At 38.3% G+C, this 17,503-nt stretch overlaps 1 protein-coding gene across 1 annotated transcript; it reads right to left on the reverse strand.

Moving 5' to 3' along the window:
• Positions 1 to 545: 545 nt before the first annotated feature.
• On the reverse strand, positions 546 to 17,144 carry LOC130010268 (uncharacterized). Its single transcript, XM_050534741.2, has 10 exons — positions 17,111 to 17,144; positions 14,464 to 14,722; positions 12,790 to 13,087; positions 10,756 to 11,322; positions 9,820 to 9,971; positions 9,061 to 9,310; positions 8,480 to 8,572; positions 5,250 to 5,585; positions 4,143 to 4,235; positions 546 to 1,986 (listed from the first exon to the last, which is right to left on the reverse strand). The coding sequence occupies exons 2-10, from the start codon at positions 14,710 to 14,712 to the stop codon at positions 1,799 to 1,801; spliced, it is 2,226 nt and encodes a 741-aa protein (XP_050390698.1). The 5' UTR covers positions 14,713 to 14,722; positions 17,111 to 17,144; the 3' UTR covers positions 546 to 1,798.
• Positions 17,145 to 17,503: the final 359 nt, after the last annotated feature.

Raw genomic sequence — 17,503 nt, forward strand, 5'->3', positions numbered from 1 at the left:
GTGGTGTGGCATCGATCCCACACTTGTACGTTACAACGAGTAGGTCGCCTGGCTAACCTCGTTGGTTTTCTCCAGGCCCACGATTCCCCCAGTTTCCTCTATAACTGCCAACAACCAATATGGCCATGCGAAATACCGGGTTTGTCTTGAGTAGACTCTCATTCTTTATATATTGAAATTCAAATACCTATGCAGGTTGCAGTGATATTGTAAATAGTCATGGACACTTGACATGCTTTGAGAGTATGTTCACAGATGAAGAACTTATCGCCCCAACAGAACCACTGAGCTGCACAGGCGACACGCAATAGGGCCAAACACGTGGGAGGGGTTCATTGTCAAATTTGACACTTCAAGGAAGGGTTGATGAAAACTGCCGCTTGCTGGTTTATCCTATCCAGATTTACTGTTTAGCGTATGTTTGCTTTAGTGTGTTACTTTTAATTTGATCGGGAAACATATACTGGTTACCTTTAATAAAATCAGCAGTCCATTTCCGCAGTTGTGTATTGTTTCTGAATATCCCCTACTTTTAAGAGTATATATAATATCTTTATTAAACATACATTATGCAAGAACTAAATCTGCCTATTGCAGGCCTTTCTTTAGAACTGAAATGTTATCTAAATTATTAATTAGATATTAATTAACTTATCCTGATCATAATCGCTAGCCTGCGATATATATTGGATTAGGATCCGATTTGCTGCTCAACTTCCATTAATGTTTTTTATCGTACCGATAGTAATGATGATAGAGGCTAGACTAAAAATTCAATCGCTAAATTCTCGGTTCAGAGTGGATCAATTTGACTGAAATGTTCAGCAAATTTACTTTACATTATCTAGTTTTTGATTATTATAGTGAGAACTGCCACCTTTTTTATCTAATAATATCTCCCAGGATGTATCTTAAAGATTACAGTGTAATTAATTACATAGATGTGGACTGTTAACAACTGTAAACGAAATGAAATGAAATGGGGTTTAACGTCCTACTGGTTTTGTCCAACCTCGTGGGTTTTCTCCGGGTCCTCCGGTTTCCTCCCACTGCTAAAGACTCCTATGCGCAAGCGAATTATTGAAATAAAATTAAACCATGTTAGTCCCGAAATGACCTAGTTTGTGTCGAGTGGACGTTAAATCCCATTTCTCTCTCTCTCTCTCCCCCTACTGTTTTGCTCCGAACTGGCTAATGAAGACGGGCATATAAATTATTTATTATATTATTATTATAAGAACACTTATATAGCGCTGTTTTCACTATAGTGCTCAATAGCGCTTTACAATTAAATACAAAACCATAAGTATACATTTCGAAACTAAATACACATAAAATACGTAAATAGTTACCAATTTAAAACAAAATACTAGAAAAACTGGTAAAACAAAAATGTATATAAAAAGTACGCAAGAAATGGTGTGGGTATAATTAAAGTTCCTATATCCAGTGACTTGAACATAACAAAACCTAGCCCGTGTAACTATAGATACCCTAGAACAGGAAAATAGGCAACCAAGAGTAGGAATAAACTTTAAAATATTAATAATAAAATGTAGCTCACGTAACTAAGCATAACCTAGGGTAGGAATAAAGTTTGAAATATTTATAAAAAAAATGTAGCTTGTGTAACTAAGTATAGGAATAGACTTCAAATTATTAATAATAAATTGTAGCTAATGTATCTAAGCATACCCAAGGGTAGACAAAACGATTGACGTTGTCGTAAAGCTTGTCCATTACTCATGTTATTCAGATCCACCGGTAAAATATATATTTCGCCATCTTGATTCAAAGTTTATTCTCTACAGAGGAACGATTCAGGGACGTATGTTCTGTTACCAGGACATTGGGTAACATACATTGTATTGGGTTCAACACAAATTATAAACTTCTTGGGATCAAGGTCGTTTATGTGTAGACGATTGTTGTTATCTGTCAAATCAACACCCGGTTCACACGGATTCGGAACACCCAACCATGAATCTGAAGAGATGAATTAAATATTAAGGTATCACTCTGACATTAATGTACACATGTGAACTGCTGTTTTAAACAATTTACATATATGGATATAAGGATATAAGAACCAACAAAATAGAATAGTGTTTGACACCCTACTATAGTGCCCCAACCGGGTTAATGGCGGTGTGCTATGAAGAACATTTTGCACGGACTGCGGCGCTACGGCTTAAGGTCCGTTCATACTACATCCGTATCCGTATCTGTAAATACGTGCGTGAATACGTACTGGTATACTTTAGTCATTTTTAGGGAAAGGATTGGTTACTCCCAGAGCGTATTTTTATAAAGTGCGTCCGGCATTTCGGCTAGTGAGCCGAGCTTTAGCCAATCAGCGAGTACTTTCCCCTTATTACATCATCTCCCCAAATAGAAACTCAATCTCTGACAGACAATTCAGCCTTGAAAGCCGGACGTTTTCGCGTTTTCTATTTGAACGGCAAAACGCGCATACGGATGCGGATACGAATGCGGGTACGGATACGTTTATGGATACGGATGTAGTATGAACCGAGCTTAACTCTTAGTTTGAATTCCTGCTGTCAATGGTTATTTAACCTGCACGCCGATATGTTGATGGGACCTCGGTTGTTCATCCCACTAGAACGACTAGACGCTGTAAGTGCCAGGCACTCCATCCTTCATGTACGTGCCAGGCGTTCCGTCCTTCGTGTACGTGCCAGGCGTTCCGTCCTTCGTGTATGTGCGAGGCAGTCCGTATTTCATGTACGTGCCAGGCAGTCCGTACTTCATGTATGCGCCAGGCACTCCATCCTTCATGTTCGTGTCAAGTATCCCGTCCTTCATGTACGTGACAGGCACTTCGTTCTTCATGTACACTAGTCGTTGGTCTGCATGTAAATGAAACATTGTCAATTAGAATTCGAAGAGAGAATAGACTTGCGCGTAAGTGGACAGGGTTGGACAGACAACCCATCTCTTTGTCACGTACAACCAGGGAATCAAAACCACGCCAGTTGATTCAATTTCAAATCTTGTGATACAACGCGCACGCGCTAACCATTCGGCCATCCAACACCCGCCCCCACCCTGAATTTGAAAAAGAGTAGGCGCAAACGTCGCTGCCTGGCCCTCGATTTGGTTTACTCCATTTTTTATGCCCGCTTGCACCGACCCGGTTGGTAGAAAAATGTAGGACATCAAACCCCATTTCAATTATTTCTTAAAGATACATTATGGGAGATTAGATAACGAGTTGGCAGTTCTCACTATAATAGTTAAAAACTACATAATGTAAAGGCAACTTGCTGAAAATTTCAGTCAAATTGATCCACTATGAACCGAGAACCGAGCGGATGAAAGTTCCGCTTAGCCTCGATCATCATTACTGAAGACGATAAGACAAATCTAATAGTCTTGATTATCCATTTAATCGTTAATCACGAAGGAAATTTTTGCAGCAAATCGGAATGTAATCCAACAAATATCGCAGGCTAGTATAACCATCTAGAGTTGATTATGGTCTGGATAAGTTAATTAATGTCTAATTAATAGTTTTTATAACATTTCAGGCCTAAAGAAAGACCTACAATAGGCCGATTTTGCTCTTGCATAATGTATGTTTAATATATAAATATACGTATGGCAAATAAACATAGAAATAATATTACATGGTTTATATATAGTGTTCTCATATTCTGCTACCGGAATTTGGTTAAATGACAATAGCTTGTAAATTGTACAACAATTGGAGCTTGTGAATTGTACAACAATACCATGTTTGAAATATGATAGTAGTGTTGTATACAATTTGCTTAAATGGAGTGTGTGAATTGTGTAACAAATGAAGCTTGGGAATTGGAGCTTTTGAACTATGGAACAATTGTAGCTTGGGAATTGTACAACAATTGTAGCTTGGGAACTGTACAACAATCGGAACTTTTGAATTGTGCAACAATTGGAGTTTGTGAATTGTACAATAATTGGAGCTTATGACTTGTTCATCAATTATGTCTTAAATACATATACGTATCGCAAATAAACATTTGGTTAAATGATAACAGCCTGTGAATTGTACAACAATTGGAGCTTATGAATTGTTCATCAATACCATGTTTGAAATGAGATAACAGTGCTGTATATAATGTAAAGGATAATACCTTTTGACACGAACGAGCTATACTGACTGGTCTGGACATCAAATAAAGTACAGTTCTGTAATTTGTTGCCCTTTTTACAAGTCAGCTCAGCTCCTGAAATAGAAGTCCAGGTAGTGATTAAACAAAATACAAAATACACGACTAGTCCCGGTCCTGAAAATACACACGTACGGTATACAAGAGTAGCACAGGTCGTACAAAAACAGAAGTACGAAATACAAGACAAGACCGGGTCCTACGAAAACACGACTATGAAATACAAGATAAGACCGAGTCCTAAAAAAACACAAGTACAAAACTGAAGAATGGTGTAATAGAAGCCCCCTAAGAGTAAATTTGTAACATTAATATAGTCATTGTCTCTTTTTGCATTTTTTTCAGTATGACCAAGTATGTTCATATTCTGATCTAGGAACGACTGAGCGTGTTTTAATTTATGTTATCTGCCAGGTTTTGGTGAAGATTAATGATTTGTGAGACGGTAACAGAGTTATCCCCCTTTATGCAGAAGAAACAGCAGATAATCGGTAACAGAGTTATCCCTCTTTATGCAGAAGAAACAGCAGATAATCGCATGATATTTGGTCTTGAGCGCGTATGGGTCTTGAGCTGTGGGAAGAAACAGTTGGGAATCGAAACCACGCCACTTGACTCAATTACAGACTGTGTTAATGCACTACACCCCCCTCTCTCAACAAACAACGTAACACAAAAGAGTTTCTGTTACGGAGGCTCAGTGAGTAACATGTTGGTTCACTAACAAGGTGGTCTAAGGTTCGTTCCTAATTGTCAGTGGTGCAAGACGGAAGGCCTGACAAGGACTGAGTCTAGTCGTTCGGAGGGATGAAAAACCGAAGTCCCGTCAACATATCAGCGTGCATGTAAAATGACCACTTACAGTTGAAATTCGAAATAAAAGTAGGTCGTTATAGTGCCACTTTCCGGGCAAAATTGGCCCCATAGCACACTGTATAGCGTATGCCCGTCTTCATTAGCCCAGTCGGTGAAGATCAGTAGCTTACATTTAATTTCCTGTTATGAAAATAATTCGTTCATATGGTGGACAGCATGGCCTTCGATATTTTGTATCATCAAACATCAACTTACCCTTGCCCTGCATTGCGTTTTGGAAAGCTCTTGCTACATTATATAAACTATTGACCGCCTCCAACGTCTCTTCAGGTAGCGGGCTGGATCTAGGGGCGGCGATTGTTCCAGATACCAAAGGTACACCAAGGTCTGTGGGTAACACATTATTATCACCACACGTGGACCTGTCGTGATGGTATTCTTCTCCATTTGGACATTGTATGACATACATATTGCCATCAACATCACATTTGAGAAATTTGGTAGAGTCGCGAGGATTTGGATGAATAGCTTTGGTCTGATCGGAAACATCAACTCCTCTGTAACAAGGATTCACAACATCCACCACTTCACCTAGTGGAACAAGTTAAAGATACATTAGTTAAGAGTTTAATAACGAGTTGATCATGGTTACTATAATAATTCAAAAATAGATGATAAAAAAAGAACATTCACTACTTAACCTAGTGGAACAAGTTAAAGATACATTAGTTAAGAGTTTAATAATGAGTTGATCATGATTACTATAATATACTATTCAAAAAAAGTAGGGGATATTTGATTTTGGGGGCATAATACTAAAATATGCAAATGACTACGAAAAAAGTCACTATAGAACCTAACAGAAGAAACATTTCCAGTTACATGTGACGCCCAAACGCACCAATAGCTACCGCATGGAATGCAGGTGATGCTTGGGGTCATCATGGGGGTCCAACCCAAGATTTGCACGACTCTGACTTTGAATGTTACAGTCATTGTGGCATTGAATTCCAGGGTGGAAACATCAGTTTAATTGTTTTAGTGACCAGAAAACAAATTTTGATATGCGTCGGCTTACCCAAAATGAAAGGTTACGTGCCCTTGGCATGCTACAGATCGGCACAATACAGGCGGTTGTGGCGCGGACGATGAATGTTTCTCAGTCTGTCATAAGCAGGCTATGGTCCAGATACCACGATACACAATCTGTACAGGATAGACCACGCTCAGGTCGACCAAGGGCGACAACGCAAGCCCAGGATCGATTTATCCGTACCATGGCCTTGAGAAATCGTGTCATCACAGCAAATCAGATCAGCGCTCGTCTTCAAACAGACACTGGTGTGAGAGTGAGTGGCCAGACGATTCGGAATCGACTGCATAGGGGTCACCTTCGCGCCCGACGTCCTCGCGTGATCCCTTGTTTGAGAGATCATCACATTCAGGCAAGACGTCGTTGGTGTAGGGATCGTCAACACTGGGATAATCGACGCTGGAGCAATGTGATGTTTTCAGATGAGTCAAGGTTCACTGTTGATTTTTTGGACAGACGTAGGAGGGTGTGGCGTCGTCGAAACGAGCGCTTCCAAGACGTTAACGTCATCAGACATGATCGATTTGGGGGTGGTTCTGTTATGGTGTGGGGAGGCATCACTGTTGCTGGAAGAACGGCTTTACATGTTGTTGCAGGGCGTGTTACAGGCCAGTACTACCGGGACAACATCTTGGCAGTCCATGTTGTGCCGTTCGCACGACGTCATGGACGTCGTTTCATCTTCCAGGATGACAACGCAAGATGTCACAGGGCCAGGATCGTTACAGGTTACCTCCAACAACAGAACATCACCACATTACCTTGGCCAGCACTGAGTCCCGACCTCTCCCCCATCGAGCATGTCTGGGACATGCTTGGACAGAGGTTACGTCAACGTCAACAACGTCCTGCCAATGTCCAAGAACTTGCTGCTGCGTTGCAACAGGAATGGGACAATCTGGACCAAAATGACCTTAGACGTCTCATTAGGAGTATGCCACGTCGGATCAATGCTTGTTTGGCAAACAGAGGAGGATTTACCCGTTACTGACTTGGTTGTGATGCTGTGGTAACTTTGCTGTTTGACCCCGGGTATCATTTTACCCTTATAATGGTCAGTCTGTGCCTTACTTAGTCTAACGATCATTTGGAATAAATCGATGAATGTGAACTTCATTTCATTTTGTCATTTGTTTCTTCGTCAGTTTCATTAGGTGACTTTAATAACACTTAAAAATCAAATATCCCCTACTTTTTTTGAATAGTATAATTCAAAAATAGATGATAAAAAGAGAACATTCACTACTTAACCTAGTGGAACAAATTAAATGGAGCGTATCAACACAAATTGTAACACCAAAATATCGCCGTCAAATGGCCATGAATGTGCCTCGGGTCCCGGGGTCAGAATATAACAAGTAACTTACTCAGTTTGATAAGAAATGAACCAAACTGAGCAAACTTAAAAGAGCAAACGGCACGCAATATCCAAGGATGATATATTGCTCGAACGGCGTTATTTTACGTTCACGCCAACGTGCACTGACAAGAGAAAACTAGTCTTGGAAAATCCGGATTGTCTCCGCCAAAACTGGAATGGAAACCGAGACCACCAGGCTAGTGAGTCAGTGACATCCATACTTACTGAAAAACCGTGACTCCCCTTCCCCTATGCACACAACTACAGCTGTCTCGCCGTTCGGATGGGACGGAAAACCGAGGTCCCGTGTACACATTGGCATGCACGTAAAAGATCCCTTGGCAGGTGGAATGCGACATAAGAGTAGACCGGAGCAGAACAGTACGACGTTAAAACCTATTTCATTTCATTCCCTCTATGCACAGTAGTAATCATAATCAACATTACACAATTCCTTGTACCTGTATGGATCCACATGGGTTAGGGTCAAGGTTGGTTGGTGTAAATTCCTAAATATTTTATAAGCTTTGATATCGTGTGTGTATTCTAAAACAACAAAATCCTAAGCACATCTTTAATAGAAGGCTTAATCTCGCTTTAACACTGTACATCTTATCAAGACCACTTAATACCCTGCACATTTGGGCACTACTTTCTATTAACCCAGCTGGTGACCTATCCGATCATCGCGAATACCAAATCTCCAGCTAAAATGTGTACCCGTGATAAACGAGTTGCAATGTTCAAGGTTCGTTCAATGTCAGGGTTTCCGTGGTGGTCGCCATGTTAGATTTAAGTATGCTTGTGTCACAACCTCTGATTAGACGCTATTGTGCACGTGTCGGCCTTAAAGGTATATAACGTAGCTATTAGTTCGGGAATTGCAGCCTAGCAACGTCTATATGGCGTAAAACTCGCTGTCGTTGCCTCACTAACATGCACTAAGCAGTACTTTTTGCTGTGATTCTTATTTGTGCACAAAGTCTCTAGATACCCCACCCAATCAACTAAAAATAACATATATTGACATACTCTTTGGAGTGTATTTGCTAAATTGACTTGATTGGAAATCTAGAGGAGTACACTCCCTTTCTATGTCACCGTCTTTACAAGTTACATCAGCACCTACAAGAGAAAAGTACACGCTTCAAACAACACGCAAAGGCATTTAGCGATTGAATACAATAAAACCACAGCACCATTATATGAAAAGCAATCACTGGTTTGGACAAAATATTCACCCTGGACCAGTAGACAACATTTAATAAACAGAGTGCAACAAAAAGGTATACTAAAAGTTGTTAGCCATACAGTTGCTCTAGCGGAATCGGGTTCGATCCCGTTGTTGGGCGAGAGAGTTTCTAAGGATTTTCTGCAACATTTCCCTAACAGCACAGTGCATGGCATATACAAGTCTTCATTACCCTTGTTGATGCAGGAAAGTAGGATGCCAAAAACCATTCAATTTATTTTCTTTGTTTTAATAGTGTTATATTCGTACACACCTGCCTTTGTGTTAATAGTGCAATACTGGTACTTACCTCCCTTTGTTTTAATAGTGTGATACTAGTATTTACCTCCCTTTGTTTTAATATTGTGATACTGGTACTTACCAGGTTTTTTACCCTGTATAATCTTTGTGTTTATAGCAGGATTATCACAATCTACAGCAGTCTTGGTGGCAGTCGGGTTATATTTTTTACCCTCGTAAGTGATATACAGAGGTCGGTCACTTTCATCTTTTATCGTCATCACTGATGGTGATCCTGCTAGCGCTACATCACTATAAGAATAGAGAGCAGCGCTTGGATGAGTCGAGTCATAGGACGCATATATATACACCACACTACACGATACGTCTGTCTGTAATAATAATAATAATAATAATAATAACAGTTTTAATAATAACAGTTAACAGTTTTAATAATAATAGTTTTAATAATAACAGTAATAATAATATAATGTTGTCCTAGTAATAACTTTGCTAGTTTTTATACAACCACCACACACTTATACATTAATTCTAATATCTAGTAATGTGTATTGTTGACAATATAACTACAACTTTCATCATCATCATCATCATCGATGGATGCACAACGCCACATCGGTTGCTATGGCAGGGGTGGCGCCTGTGCGGTTGACAAGGGAAGTGTGCTTAATTGGGACAATAGTACGACAAATCGGGTGCACGTAAAACACCTCGTGGTAGTTGGGATTTAAAGTTGAGTTCACCACCCTCTCCCGGCATTGGACACGTAATAAACATGACCATATATTAGTCTAAAAATGACCAAAGATATTGTGTTGGCGATATTATTCCTTTATATTTCAAGCAAAGGCAGATGCAAAATATACTGACTGTAACTTACAATAAGGGTTGTAGTATTAGTGGAATTAGCCGAAGAATTTGTGGGTGGTGCTGGAATGATTAAGTTTACTGTTGTTTCATTCCCTGTAAAAGGTATATGCTTTTCTATTTCTCCAGAATCATCTCCAGGTTCGCGTTCAACTACTAGTAGAGCTATGAAAACATTTATTACATATTATACAGTAGGGATGATATATTACTATGTGGTTGATGATAGATATATTTGTAAATCGGAGAGACGTGATAGATTACGTAACCATCGACGGGATTGTAGCGTCGAAAATGTGCAATATTTGTCAATAATCACATCTTTAGATATACTAATAAGATTTCAAATTTTCCGTTTTATCAAATGAAAGTCGATGACACAACAAAGAGAAATATTACGGAAACCCATATTATTAAAAAATACGTTCCTCGACGTCAATAAGTAAAAATGGTCCATTAATTTTCTGTATCTATCCCGAGATTGTGTCACATCTACTGTTCCTAAATTATTCCCTTTGCAACAGATTGCAACGTATGCACATGCTCTCTGTTAATTACCTATGCACTAGATAGAGGACCAATGCATTGAAGTTAGATGTCCTTTTCCCGAGACTCAATGGCTTTTTCTTGGACTCGTTGGCCCTGTCCGTGGATCGATATGCAGGTCCATATCTCCCGTCAAAAGGCAAAACCTAGTAACTCACTTTTTTTTTTATCAAAATTGAGTTAGTCAGAACTAACAATTAATATGTTCAGTTTTATTTAAATAATTCGCTAACCCGTAGAACGCTTGGGAGTAGTGGGGGGGGGGGTCTGCGAACCTGGATAAGATCCAACAAAGTTGTACAACTGACCCTACTCCTTGTCAGGTACGAATTAGGAATCCAAAAACCACGCCACTTGAATCATTGACTGGCCTAATAATCTATATAAATTAATAACACCTTACCTTGACATGCACGTTTCTGTATCGCGTTAATTATGGTCTCGACTTCAGAAAAATCTTTCAAAATGAAAACATGGGTACAATCAGGATCGGATGAGATGGCCTGTAATTCGTTTTCATTTATTCCATCCCCAACACCAATAGCGAAGACTGTTACTCCTTTAGATTTTAATAATTGGGAGGCTTCTTCTGTGGCCATTTGATCATTAGAATGTCCATCAGTTAGTACCAACGCTACCTTTGCAGAGTGATTTCTCATTCCATTTTCGGCAACAAATACCTGATTTGCAGCCAGATTTAGTCCGGTAGCTGTATTGGTACTACCACCTCCGTAAGCTATTCCACCAATAGCCCGTTTTAAGCTTCCCTCAGTAGAATGGTCATTCAAATAGAACTCTATCTGGGCACTAGAACTGAACTGGACGGCAGCTGCTTGGGTTCCCTCCGGACTGATAAACAAACGGTTTGTGACTTCTATCATAAATTGCCGAGTTATGTCGAAGTTGAGAGGTCCAATGCTGCCGGAGCCATCAATAAGAAACGCTAAATCTATCGCTTTCTGACAAACATCTACAGGGTAAAATAATCCATACTTTATATAAAATATATTTTAATGTTAATATGAAAATAAAAAAGTTTAATATAAAATATTGTTTGCCCTGTCTACTTGTATTGCCTTAAGGTTGTTAAGCAGCCGAAAATGCACATTTTAAAGCTAGTACTGTATTTATTGTTCATAAGATATACCAATTTGTGTTACTTGGGGTGATAAACTACATATTAATCACCAAAAATATGCCAATTTCATTTGCCAACTATGATCATAAAGGGTACTGATGTTTAACAAAAGTGGAATTTTCTCAGTTATGCCTGCATGGATTTACATCAAATTTGGCATGAACAATGCTAATTCCAATTCCAAACAAGTCACAGAACAATGTGGTTTATCTGGTATCCATGGACAAGGCGAGTTTTCTTTTAAATTCTACTAGTGCATGCTACACAGAGATATCGATTATCTCCTCTGTAAAACGATTGTAGAGGTTTTAAGCGTTATAAAACATTAACTCAAAATATTTTAAAATCTATTTACCTTCAAACGAAATTTTGTGAATTTCCGGTAAATTCTTTGAATACGTCCACAAGAAGTTTTAAAATACAACAGTAAGGGTGTAAAAGGTAAATATTTACTTCAGTTCACTACCCTGCCCCTCTCAAAATCATTTTATACATTCAAAAATGGTAGTTTTGGACCATCAAAAAATGAAATTCAGCATGTTCCAGTCGCGATAGATAGTAGACGTGGATAATCGCGTCTTAGGGGGAATTCCTTCTGACGTCATATATAGATAGACGACAATGATTCTGTGTGAAACTACCGCTGGGGGCGGCCATGATTGTTTATTGCGGAAGATGTGGGCGGTGTGTACAAAGTCATAATTTATTCAAGATAAGATCTAGGTCAGGGGAACCTTCTCGTTTGCTATAAATAGTATTTGTCTTTCCGCGTGTATCTCCATTATTACACAATAAATGATCGGACTGTTCTATTGCACTTTAAACTGACTTTCCTTTCATTGTTTGGGTATATTTGAATAAAAATCTCCTGCCAGAACTGTTAAATATTATTGTAGGGTTCACGCTTAAAAACAAATTGGTTTTAAAATCAATTTTGGTTGTTAAATCATCTTTAAATCAGACAATGCTGCCTGGGTTCCAAAAAAAGCACCCCGAATAGTGTGAAACGGAATTCACGTAGGTTCAGAGTTTAAATTGTTGCTTTTGCCAGATAATTCGCAGGCTCAAGACTCCGTAATCAGGAGAACTCAGTGGTAGCCGAGAAGGTCAATGTCTCATATGCACGAAAACCAACCGTTGACAGTGCAGCTCAGGATGAAACGCCTCCATACAGGCAACATTCACTTTCCAGAACTCTGCATGACGTATGCCCGTCTTCATTAACCCGGTTTCTGCAGCGCAGAAAAGTCACGCGGTAAAACCCATTTTAGTTTATTTGTCAGATAATTCATTACTTACCATTATTTGCTTCAATAGTATTTAGAAAGGACGCCGTGGCCTCATCCGGAGCAAACAAAGTCTTCCAGATCAGCGACTGGTGAGTCCGACTTCCTGATATTCCGTCTGGGGTGTTCGATGATATGTTATTTTTATACATGACGTACAGTGAAGCAGCCAGGCCGGAATATAACGGTTTACGTAAATCTCTCCACGTGGTACTCTGCCAGTTGATTTCCAGCCTGGTTTCAATATTTTCACAAACATTTTCTAGAATACCAGGACAGGTCTGTGTTTGGTGGTACTTGTCCTCGTCAATCTAAAGGAAGTAAATTAATATACATGAAAGCCTACTGATTTTTTTTGTATCCAAAACCAACAATCTAAAATGAGTTTTAAAAATAGGATCTTGAATAAATTCATATTCTCTGTCCAGGACGCTTAACTTTGTTTGGAAGATACCTTGGAAGTATAAATATAAAAAATGGTATAAATTGTATATGTGATAAAAGAGGCGCCCAGAGTAACCGAAAAACCTCCAACAGGGGGTATTATTTCGGAATGATAATAGAACGAATATTTTCACACACGGTACTTTGATTGAGTCACGTAAATATTTGATTTCAAGGGAACACAAAGATAAAGGGGGGCTATATTATTTACAATTTCATAAAAGATTATTAAATGATGAGCCTGACATCGCACTGATAAAGATAAGAATACGGATTCTGTATAAATTGTACCGTGGGAGGTTCCACGAGGCAGGCCAGTTATCGTCCAGAACGCGTCTAGGTTGAGTTTTTCTAACTTTTGTGAATTTAATTTCAGACTATATCAACATAATCCAATATGGACAGAATAAAAGAATTATACAAAATACTTAATGATTTACGCGATAGATTAAATTTTAAACTTCTCAGACAGTCGAACATGATTGAGGTTATGTTAATTAAAACATGCATGTAATATCGTTCAGGGTGTTGGGGAATTATCTACGAAATCACATCTGCGAATAATCTTCATTTGTTATATCGCTAATAAAAATTATAAAAAGAAGCCGTCCCAGTACGGACCACAGGGGTGGGTAGAAATAAATAAGTACCGAAGCTCATTCCTGCCTTCGCATTAAAGATGCATTATATAAGATTTAGATAAAGAGTTGGTCGATCTTGTTATAAAAAGGTACGAAATAGGTAATGCAAAATTAACATATTGATAATATCGATCAAAGTACGTTATTCTGAGCAAATTTATCACTGTTTGAAGTTTTTAATAAAATGATTTAATTGCGATTGTTTTTAAAATCAGTCTAAACCTCCGCCATCCGTTGGTCTAGAGAGATGATTATATGCTTGTCGTGAATAAATTAATAGTTTATAATTATAACATTCGAGTCCAAAATAGGTGGATTTAGCTCTTACGTAATGCATCAATAATTAAGTGAGTATACCGCAAGTAAAAAGATTGTATAGACTCAGTCTAAATATTGCTACTTCCTGTGAATGTGCACATTTACATTTTACCCAGTTTCTTACCCAGTAAGAAGTGATGTTTGTACTATGAGGGTTCTATTCTTTTTAATTAAAAAAAACCATTTAAAATATCAAAATGATAACTGTCATCGTGTGGAACTCTAATTTCCTCCAAAGTAAATTACCAGGCAGGTGCCCATTTAATTATATACAGGTAACATACCTGCCAGATTCCACCATGATAACCATCTCTATAAGTTTTAGAATCTTCACCATCGTTTGATTGGACCAGAGCTAAACGTCTTAAAAACAAGCGATCCGAGGCAAATATACAATGGCTTCTAATGGCGTCAACCACAGCCTGAACGACAGGTTCACCCTTTGCATTTTCCTGTATGGTTAAATCTGCCTGTGACTGAGTGTCCTCAACATTCGCCAGTAAAATGAGGATAAACAACGCGTACTTCTTCATATTCGGTCACCTGAAATATACTGTAGTCTTAAAAAAGTAGGGAATATTCATAAACAATACAACACTGCGGAAATGCACTGCTGTTTTTTATTAGGCGCTCCAGGTCGGGGGATCGATCGGCAACTCTTCCAATGGCGAAAAAACGTTGTATAAGGCGAGCAATGGTCGATGGGTGGACATTAAAGTGTCTTGCGGCAGCAACCTGTGAAAACACTGATCCAGCATGCCAATAGCTCTGTTCCTGTTTTCTTGTGTAAGGCGTGGCATTTTTCCGAAGTGATGAATGTTGAAATTTTGATCTGTATTTAAAGGGCCAGAGTACAGGGAATGCACGGGCAAAACGTGTGACATGGGACTGCTTAAAATTGTGAAAGATAAGTGTTGAGTTTGCACGAACAAAGTTCATTACCGAGAACTGATATTGGGTTCAACCCCAGAACTCCACAAAAAGAGATCCATCACAAGTTTCGCCTATGTGCCATAAGATAGGAAAGGCCAAGAAAACTTTTACCAGAAATATTTCACGAATTAAGCATTGCCTCTTTAATGGCCTTGAGAGTATTATGATCTGTAAACAGGCTCAGACAACCATCAAATGTTAGGAAATTACTTTCTTCGTCAATATTCCCCCTCATTAACAAACACCCACTGTTACAAAATGCAATGATTGTTTTACATGTAATGATATTATTGAAGGGCCCTCATTTAAGATAAAACTAATACCGAGATATTTACAATAAATCAATCAATTAACTGCCAAATTCAAATATATCATTTATTGAATGATTTGTCATGGGTATATCGAAAAACCTATGAAACAATTAAACCATCGAATGAACCCACTAATAGCCAATCCAGAAAGCATAATGATACCACTGAGTACGCATTTGGATGAATATGGTGGGGTAAAATGACCTCCTCTCTCTCTCTCAGATTGTTTTTGGCGCTAGGAATATGTTTGCTAACTTCATTTCGAATCCTGGTGCTGAGATAGGAGTTAAAGTTTCCGCGCGGTAATATCTGCATGGGCCTGGCGTGGGATAGGCAGGGGTGGACTGAGACGGGCCCTGCGAGTATGGTAGACTCGGGGGCTAGGGGCGGAATGAGAAGGAATCTGTGAGTATTATAGTAGGGTGAATTTGGACTCAATAGTAAATGTTTAATACGTCCAGCTAATCAACACAGTATTACTCAGTTCAGTAAATTATATTTTAATTGATCTTAATCCACCTTAATTAGCCCCCATTTATATCTACTTCATATTGTCTTATATATTTCATTAATCACCTGTCTTTGTTTTAAACTTTAAACATGCATTGTGCAAGAGCAAAATCTGCTTATTACAAGTCTTTCTTTAGGCCTGAAATGTTATCTAAATTATCAATTAGACATCAATTAACTTATCCAGACCATAATAAACTCTCGATGTCAAGGCTAGCCTTCGATGTTGGCTGGATTAAATTCCTATATGCCGCTAACGGCCGTTGATAATTAAATCAAGAAAAGCGGATAATCGGGACTTGCTGTTAATATTAATCATTTTAGTAATGATGACCGAGACTATGCCAAAATTTCACGAGCTTCTATCTCGGCTCATGGTGGATCAATTTGACTGAAATTTTCAGCAAATGACCTTTACACAATCTAGTTTTTAACTATTATAGCGAGAACTGCCATCTTGTTACCTTATCTCCCATAATGTATCTTTAAATTGAGCTTATAAATTATAATTAACCTCTACGGGCTATAGTGTTTAGTTACCCGGCATCTCCACATAATCATCATAATAATCATTTTGTATAGCGCTGAGTGCCCCAGCTAACACACCAAAAGTACACTTTTACAAATGGTGGAGATGCCGGGTAACTAAACACTATAGCCCGTAGAGGTTAATTATAATTTATAAGCTCAATTTAAAGTGTAAAACAAAGAATACCGGAGACAGCTAGGTGATTAATGAAATATATAAGACAATATGAAGTAGATAAACATGGGGGTAATTAAGGGGGATTAAGATCCATTAAAATAAAATTAACTGAATTTAGTAATACTGTAGCAAATGTTTAATACGTCGTGCTAATCCGACCCAATGAGTGTGGTAGGCTCGAGGACCCCAAGAAACATAGCTTACATAGCTTAATGGTCATTTTTAGTCTTGAATTTAGATCGTCTTTGATAAATTGGTAAGACTAAAAAAATACGGATATGCTCTAGAAAAGCACAAGTTAGTTCTCGAGCGAGTTATTAGTCTAATAAATTGATCATGTATAACATTGAAATCAGTATAATTATTAGTCTAATTAATTGATCTGTACATAAACCATTTCAATAATTATAGTTATTAGCCTAATTAATTGATCTATTCATAGCATTTAAATAATTATAGATTTTTTCTTACCTATTCTCACAGTCGTTACCAATATATTAATGGTCGTAATTGCAATTAACCCTTTTATAAGGAAACTATAACATTTGGGAGGGGTGAATGGTACAAAGATCCCATTGGACGAATCTAGCATTATGGGTTTGATCAATGGTATATAGCGATTCCATTGGACAAATAATATTACTATGAATTACATGTCAATTGTCAGACATATTATAGCCACTTATACCTACTTCATGCAAATGTATGTATGTCCGAAAACTCATGTTTCTAATATATTAGTCGTTACAAATATTAAAGTAGTACTATTTTAGGAAATTAGCATTCCGTGATTAAGTTCAGGTCATTGAAGTATAAATCAAGTATGTGAGTATGCAAAACCCCGTGTATTTGGTTCAATGAGAC

Source organism: Patella vulgata, chromosome 2 (genome assembly GCF_932274485.2).
Source record: "Patella vulgata chromosome 2, xgPatVulg1.2, whole genome shotgun sequence".
NCBI classification, from domain to species: Eukaryota; Metazoa; Mollusca; class Gastropoda; family Patellidae; genus Patella; species Patella vulgata.

What these genes read in the sequence shown, in the direction of transcription:
- LOC130010268 (XM_050534741.2), bottom strand. Translation starts at nt 14,712, where the DNA reads ATGAAGAAGTACGCGTTGTTTATCCTCATTTTACTGGCGAATGTTGAG. An exon ending in TACTATTGAAGCAAATAATG is followed by an intron (nt 11,323 to 12,789) that starts GTAAGTAATGAA and finishes TTTACCCTGTAG; the next exon opens with ATGTTTGTCAGAAAGCGATA. An exon ending in AAACGCAATGCAGGGCAAGG is followed by an intron (nt 4,236 to 5,249) that starts GTAAGTTGATGT and finishes CTTCTATTTCAG; the next exon opens with GAGCTGAGCTGACTTGTAAA.